The sequence below is a fragment of the Oncorhynchus nerka genome, linkage group LG22 (assembly GCF_034236695.1).
Source record: "Oncorhynchus nerka isolate Pitt River linkage group LG22, Oner_Uvic_2.0, whole genome shotgun sequence".
NCBI lineage: Eukaryota > Metazoa > Chordata > Actinopteri > Salmoniformes > Salmonidae > Oncorhynchus > Oncorhynchus nerka.
In genome coordinates this window covers 89,364,756-89,372,849 of record NC_088417.1, presented here as the reverse complement: position 1 = coordinate 89,372,849, position 8,094 = coordinate 89,364,756, and the positions used below count along the sequence as shown (strand labels likewise).

At 40.5% G+C, this 8,094-nt stretch overlaps 1 protein-coding gene across 2 annotated transcripts in view; it reads right to left on the bottom strand.

Annotated features, from left to right (window-relative positions):
• Positions 1 to 624: 624 nt before the first annotated feature.
• LOC115105966 (chondroitin sulfate N-acetylgalactosaminyltransferase 1-like) overlaps positions 625 to 8,094 on the bottom strand; it is a 58,923-nt gene continuing 51,453 nt past the window's right edge. Inside the window, exons 5-8 of one of the 2 annotated variants that reach the window (XM_029628513.2) lie at positions 7,494 to 7,672; positions 7,234 to 7,328; positions 7,022 to 7,103; positions 625 to 3,509 (exon numbers count right to left, since the gene is read on the bottom strand). In XM_029628513.2, the coding sequence (XP_029484373.1) occupies positions 3,214 to 3,509; positions 7,022 to 7,103; positions 7,234 to 7,328; positions 7,494 to 7,672 (652 nt within the window). In that variant the 3' untranslated portion in view covers positions 625 to 3,213. Of the gene's footprint in view, positions 3,510 to 5,356; positions 6,813 to 7,021; positions 7,104 to 7,233; positions 7,329 to 7,493; positions 7,673 to 8,094 lie in introns of those variants that run through there. The other variant, XM_065007551.1, reaches the window with a different exon arrangement.

Sequence of the window (8,094 nt, the reverse complement as noted above, 5' to 3'; positions counted from 1 at the left end):
AACCATACATGTTGTAGCTGGGACCCTTTGGATCTCAAATCAGAGGAAGATTTTCAAAATGTAAGTGAATATTTAATCGCTATTTGTGATTTTATGAAGCCTGATAGTGGGGTGAACAGGCAAAATATTTTATGTGGGGCGCCATCCTCAAACAATCGCATGGCATGCTTTCGCTGTAAAGCTTATTGTAAATCGGACAATGCAGTTAGATTAACAAGAATTTACGCTTTGAACCGGTATAAGATACTTGTATGTACCTAGATGTTTAATATCCATAATGTTTATGATTATTAATTTGAATTGCGTGCCCTCCAATTTCACCTCAAGTTGTTGACAGGTGTCCCGCTGGCCTAGCCCTAAGAAGTTCCAAAAGGTTCTATGTACGTAGAACCCCAAATAACCATTTTTTCCTAAGAGTACAGTCTAGAACAGAGTAGAATAAAGTAGATTCCAGACTACTGCAGTTTTTGCAAGAGTCAAATAACATCTGGAAAGAAGCATCACACCAGAAAATAACTTATTTTCTTCATTTTATACAATTACAATGGTCTCAAAATTAATAAAAGTGCATTTCAACTGAAGACAAAACTTTAAACAGAATAAAAGGTATGCATTGAGAATCAATCAAGAACATCATCAGGAAAGTTATATTTATTATTAACAGAAAGAAGTATCCTTTCATGAAACAATAAAACAAATGTAAAAAATAAACATTCATTAAAAAGTGTGTCTTCTTTACTCTGTTTACAGGCTTTGGTGATCCAACACAAATGTGAAACAGTCCACTACTGTCATGGGATTGAAATACTCATGAGGAATGTAATCAAACACCTCAATATACAGTTAACACAAAATGTTGAGAGCTGACATTTAAGACAAATAAGTGAAATGGCATAAAGTCTTTGTCACTCGCTGTGAATGTCAAGACTGTGAAAATGTGTTCATCTATAATACTGTGCTTAGCCATCGATAGGTTACATCTCTAAGAAAAACTCTCAGTAGAAATCCACCTGGATAACGTAAAAGCCATGTGTCACTTTAAAATATCAGAGGCACTTTGCCACTAACTTTACATTTCTAACCATTTCAGATTGTCTTAATTTACACTTTCATACTAGCCTTTTCTTAACCTTCCCATCCCCTGGCCTATATTGCTCTGTGGACTGCCTATACTGGCCCATACCTAGCTTATACTGCTCTATAGACATGGAGGCATTCTACTACCTCTAAACTTCCTTTGGGTCATTTAGACTTGTGTCAAGCCATCGTCATTTAAGCTTCTAAGGAAGAGTAGGCATATTATCAATACAGATAACAACATTGTTAAATAATATATAATAATTTTTGGAGCAAGGCATTTCATTTTTTCTAACAAAACTTCTGATAGAGGGTGAAGACCATTCTACCATTTTAACACTGCGTTTATAACTTAATTATGGAATCAAAGTGTATGCTATCTATTATAATATATTATTTGCCCAGTTATACCATACACAAAACAATTTGACTATTGTAGATAGTCTTTGTTTTATCTCTTAATATAATTTAATGTTAAGGACTCTTGGAAGATTAGTCCAAATGGGGACTAAAAGAGATCCTAATAAAATCAACAACATTGAGAAATATGTTGGACACTGTATCCATATTTTCTCTCAGGACCGTAACATGTTCCCTATCCCTCTGTCACGCCCTGACCATAGAGAGCCATTGTTTCTCTATGGTTTAGTAGGTCAGGGCGTGACTAGGGGGTGATCTAGTATACCTATGTCTATGTTGTGTTCTAGTTTCTTTTTCTATGTTGGTGTTTTGAATGATTCCCAATTAGAGGCAGCTGGTAATCGTTGTCTCTAATTGGGGATCATATTTAAGTAGTTATTTTTCCCACCTGTGTTTGTGGGATCTTGTTTATGTGTAGTTGCCTGTGAGCACGCCATTGTCTTCACGTTTCGTTCATTCTTCATTGTTTTTCAGTTAATAAACATGTGGAAACCATATCACGCTGCACCTTTGTCCGATAATTCTTACGACAAACGTGACACCCTCATAGCTTCCTGCTCAAACAGCACACCATAATACCGCCCAAAAAATTCTCTATATTTATTTTGACCCTTCAAACTACACTCTTTTGTTTCTTGATGATAAAAAAGCACATAAAAGCACTTGTAGGATTAGTTAAACTCGTGAAAAAGCAGTACACTATAGATGTAGGATCTTCATTTGATCTGTGTTGTCACAGCAAAATAATCCTGCAGCAGTCCACAATGTTGCTTGATCGGTGGTTTGGCTATCAACTGGCCAAAAGTAGGCTACATGAAAAGTGCAATACTGTTAATATAACCGTGCATTAACCTTGTTTATACCTGGTTCTAACTTGCGTAATTTGTCCTGATTTTGTCCACATTCTGATTGTGCACAAAGGACCCATGTTAGCACCAGGTGTAAACAGGCTAGAGTTGGGGTTTTCTGTGAATTTATGTAACTCACAAAGCTCATATGCATTTGCTGCAGTGCAGGAAAATGATCAGCAACAAAGGAGTGATCAAATTAGGTTAGTACATCTGTATATTGATTCTGTGGAGCTTGAGAAATAATGAATATCTAATAGCTTCCATGTACCTCCATTGTTGCCATTGTCTCCCTACATAACCCTCAGTAATGCCTGTTTTAATGTATTGATTGATCATCAGTTCTGAGGAGAGTCACGTAACCAGCTGACATGACTTCAGATTAAGAGTATCCTCATTCCATTCACAGTCATGCTGTTCTCTTCCAGTCCACAAGGTGTCTCTAATAGGCTACAGAAAAATCTAGTTCTACTCTTTATCTAGCCTTCAAGAAAGACCAGCAGATGCCACATCATGATTCTCAAAACCAGCTGTCAGTCAGTCAACACGAGGCACATGATTTTAAACAAAATACAGCGGAGCAGTCAAGTCTTTCTGCTGCTCCTTTTGACTCTCACTGTTGTTTTTACAGTGCTCTCACTTCTTCAAGATACGACAGGTGCCTTAGCTGTGTTTTATATATCCATTTTGCCATCGGAGGATAAAATGGAGTGTTTTTCCTCCGTAGTGAGTCAGTATTGTTGTCATCAGTTCACAACAATAGATCTCTGTTCTGTTGTTGTTTCCCCCTCACTGTCTCTGACTGCCATACTGTCATGCCCTCCTCCTGTAGTCTAGAGTCCTGTGTGACTCCCTCATCATGTCTTCATCATGTCTTCTTGGCAGGGTTTAGCCTCTGGGGTTTCTGCTTGTGCAGGTGTGCCTCGATCTCGTGTCGGAAGAAGAGCATGCCCAGCTGGCCGTGCGAGGCCTCGTTCATGGCCTTGGACTGCATGCACATCCTGTACTGTTCCGGGGGCAGCTCGTCCGCGCAGCGCTTCTCGTGCCACAGGTGGAAGAGGCCCCTAGACGGGGACCGCACCACCAGCAGGTTGCTGTGAAGGTATTTCCTGTAAAGGTGCACGTCCTCGCCGCCCCAGCCTTTGATGTCCACGTCGAAACCACCTGGAGGAGGGACAACATGAACTCATCAACTCACTGCACATATATAACAGAGGGAGATCAGGGGCGTGTTCAGTAGGGCGTTGTGGAGCGTTCATATAGGAAAATGTTATGTGGAAATACAATTAAGCCTCTCTTAAATGCAGAATGTAGTCAAATAAATCATGCCGGCTCTTTTCATTACATTTCTATTTGCAACATTGCACAACATTTTCCCACTGAACTATGCCCCTGATTGATTGATCAGGTCAAACAGGGGTCAGAGGTCAAATCCTGATGACAGGGTTCTGTTTTTGTCATGATGACAGCTTGTTAAATTAATATGTTAATGCAAGCACATCCGGTTTGTTGGGATCTGTTCTACATGCATAATGTTTGGGGTCTGTTGCTATTTCACTGTAAGGTCTACTACACCTGTTGTATTCGGCGCATGTGACAAATAAACTTTGATTTGATTTATGACCGCAGAGGAGTGATGAGCTATTGGGATAGAACCTCAGAACATGTCCTAACTCAGAGAGGAAGAGGTAAAGCGGGAGGCTCTGTCCATGTGAGAAAATAGCAATAAGCAGACCAAGTGAGGATTTGCTGTATGGAGTTCTATGAGAGAGGTTCAGATTTGGTCAACGACAAGTTTTGAGAACGATTATCAGCGATTGTTTGTATGCTGGGCCCTAAAAATGTCCTCTCTATTTGAACTCATTCTGTCTCTTCTCTTCATCTCACTGGGAGAAGCAAATTGTCTATATTCCTCCCTTCTTCCCCTCACCCTCTCACTCTCTGCCTTTCTTTCTCTCTCTCTCTCTCTCTCTCTCTCTCTCTACTTTGGGTGAAAATCTCAACACATGGATCAATTATTTATTAATTACTATTCACATCTAATCTGAAATCACTCAGCCAAAGAGTTGCAAGGACTATTAAACGTACATATATTATAGGTAGTTTTATATCATGAGGTGGACTGTGATATAATGTATCTCTCTCCTGAGAGCCTAAGGTCAGACAGATGCTGTACCTTTGTCTCCCGCCACAGTAATATCAATGATTTATGTTGGGAATAAGGACTGTCTCTGGACAGTATCTGCGTCCCAAATTACACACTATTCCTTATATAGTGCATTACTTCTCCCTATGGGCCCTGGTAAAAAAAGAAGAGTGCACTATAAAGGGAATAGGGTGCCATTTGGGACAGCCAGACACGGATACAGAGAAGGTCCTTATTCCCACCATAGTTTATAGCCTCTGATTTCATCTAATGGCCTCAACTGAGGTGGAAAATCGTGTTGAGGCATAACCTGTCCTGAGAGCCAATATACCTGAATCCATAATGATATTGCTGGTGGTTTGGATATGAATGGAAATACAGTGCATTCGGAAAGTATTCAGAGCCCTTCCCTTTTTCCCCACCTTGTTATGTTACAGCCTTGTTCTAAAATGGATTCAATAAAACATTTTCCTCATCAATCTATACACAACACCCCATAATGACAAAGTGAAAACAGGTTGAGAACTTTTTGCTAATTTATAAAAAATAAAAACAGAAATACCTTATTTATGGAAGTATTCAGACCCTTTGCTATGAGACTCTTTTCCATTGATCATCCCTGAAATGTTTTTACAACTTGATTGGAGTCCACTTGTGGTAAATTCAATTGATTGGACATGATTTGGAAATGCACACACCTGTCTATATACAGTCTCACAGTTGACATTGCATGTCAGAGCAAAAACAAAGCCATGAGGTCGAAGGAATTGTCCGTAGAGCTCCGATACAGGATTGTGTCGAGGCACAGATTTGGAGAAGAGTACCCAAAAATGTATGCAGCATTGAAGGTCCCCAACAAATCAAATCAAATCAATCAAATTTTATTTGTCACATACACATGGTTAGCAGATGTTAATGCAAGTGTAGCGAAATGCTTGTGCTTCTAGTTCCGACAATGCAGTGATAACCAACAAGTAATCTAACTAACAATTCCAAAACTACTGTCTTATACACAGTGTAAGGGGATAAAGAATATGTACATAAGGATATATGAATAAGTGATGGTACAGAGCAGCATACAGTAGATGGTATCGAGTACAGTATATACATATGAGATGAGTATGTAGACAAAGTAAACAAAGTGGCATAGTTAAAGTGGCTAGTGATACATGTATTACATAAGGATGCAGTCGATGATGTAGAGTACAGTATATACGTATGCATATGAGATGAATAATGTAGGGTAAGTAACATTATATAAGGTAGCATTGTTTAAAGTGGCTAGTGATATATTTACATCATTTCCCATCAATTCCCATTATTAAAGTGGCTGGAGTTGGGTCAGTGTCAATGACAGTGTGTTGGCAGCAGTCACTCAATGTTAGTGGTGGCTGTTTAACAGTCTGATGGCCTTGAGATAGAAGCTGTTTTTCAGTCTCTCGGTCCCAGCTTTGATGCACCTGTACTGACCTCGCCTTCTGGATGATAGCGGGGTGAACAGGCAGTGGTTCGGGTGGTTGATGTCCTTGATGATCTTTATGGCCTTCCTGTAACATCGGGTGGTGTAGGTGTCCTGGAGGGACACCTACACCACAAGACAGTGGCCTCCATCATTCTGAAATGAAAGAAGTTTGGAACCACCAAGACACTTCCTAGAGCTGGCCGCCTGGCCGAACTGAGCAATCGGGGGAGATGGGCCTTGGTCAGGGAGATGACCAAGAACCCGATGGTCACTTTGACAGAGCTCCAAAGTTCCTCTGTGGAGATGGGAGAACCTTCCAGAAGGACAACCATCTCTGCAGCACTACACCAATCAGGCCTTTATGGTAGAGTGGCCAGACGGAAGCCACTCCTCAGTAAAAGGTACTTGGAGTTTGCCAAAAGGCACCTAAAGACTCTCAGACTATAAGAATCTTTGGCCTGATTGCCAAGCGTGTCTGGAGGAAACCTGGCACCACCCCTACGGTGAAGCATGATGGTGGCAGCATCATGCTCTGGGGATGTTTTTCAGAGGCAGGAACTGGGAGACTAGTCAGGATCGACGGAAAGATGAATGAAGCAAAGTACAGAGAGACCCTTGATGAAAACCTGCTCCAGAGTGTCCAGGACCTCAGACTGGGGTGAAGGTTCACCCTCCAACAGGACAATGACCCTAAGCACACATCCAAGACAACGCAGGAGTGGCTTCGGGACAAGTCTGAATGTCCTTGAGTGGCCCAGCCAGAGCACGGACTTGAACCTGATCGAGCATATCTGGAGAGACCTGAAAATAGCTGTGCAGCAATGCCAAGCTGTGCAATCCCTGACAAGCTTGAGAGGATCTGCAGAGAAGAATGCGATCATTATGGGGTATTGTGTGTAGATTGATGAGGGGAAAAAAACTATTTAATCAATTTTAGAATAAGGCTGTAACGTAACAACATAATCTGAATACTTTCCGAATGCACTGTATATGTTTCTCTTAGCACAATTTGCATTACCATTAATATAAAGGCATAATTGACCAGCGATGAGTTAACATGGTCTTTACCTATGTTGATGAAATCTGATCGGTATTGGCATGTCATTCCGAAGCCAAAGTCTCTCCAGAATCCTGTATCCTTTTTAATGACCTATTAAACCAGAGTAATACAGAACAGGCAAATGCAATGTGAGAAAACATGCTGTTGTACCATGTATGTGGTATCTCTTAACCTTTTTGAAGAGTCATTTAGAGGACATCAGTGAAAACAGCTTTCTTACCAGTTGCTGCTCCACTGGAGGGATGTAGTCGTGGTTACCGTAAATCAGAGTTGGGTTGTACTGGCTGAACAGAACAGGATAGAACACCTTTTTACCTACGGAAGAAAGGTATGCAAATGTTATCAAACAAATCAAAAGATTCCTAATGTATTTATTACCCATGTTAAATAAAGTTGAAGTTGAACATGTTGTTAGAGCCTCCCACTCTGAACACAGCACGGATGTGGCTTTGTTCAGTCAAGTGTAGTAACCTCACTCACCAGGTTGAGTGTTGAGTCGGCAGGTGTTGAGGAAATCAGCGGTGAAGTAGATGTCGACATCACAGAAGAAAAGGAGAACGTTCCCTCCTTTCCACGCCCTGGCACCCACATCCAGGCCACGCCCCCGGGAGAACTCCTCATTCAGCTGGAGCAGAGTGAAGTTCTTAAAGTTGATCTCCCTGTGAGGTGGGAAAGGGAGAGATTTTATTCATTAGATTTGTGGACAGTTGAAAAACAAATGTCAGCTACACGTGAATACACTGTATTTAAAATCATCAAGAATAACACAATAACGTTTAAAGATCCAATTCAGATGTTTTTATTTCAACGTCAAATCATTTCTGGGTAATAATTAAGTACCATACTGTGATTGTTTTCAATTAAAATAGTCAAAAATAAAATAAAAATAGCTTCTTAGCAAAGATACATTTCTCAAGCAAGAATTGTGCTAGGACTGTCTGGGAGTGTTCTGAGTGGGGAGGGGGAAACTGAAAACTAGCTGTTATTGGCAGAGAGGTTTGGAACACAGACACCCTCTGGAAAAATGTAACTGTCTTTGTTATTGGTATATTAACTCATTTATCGCCTAATTCGTTAATAT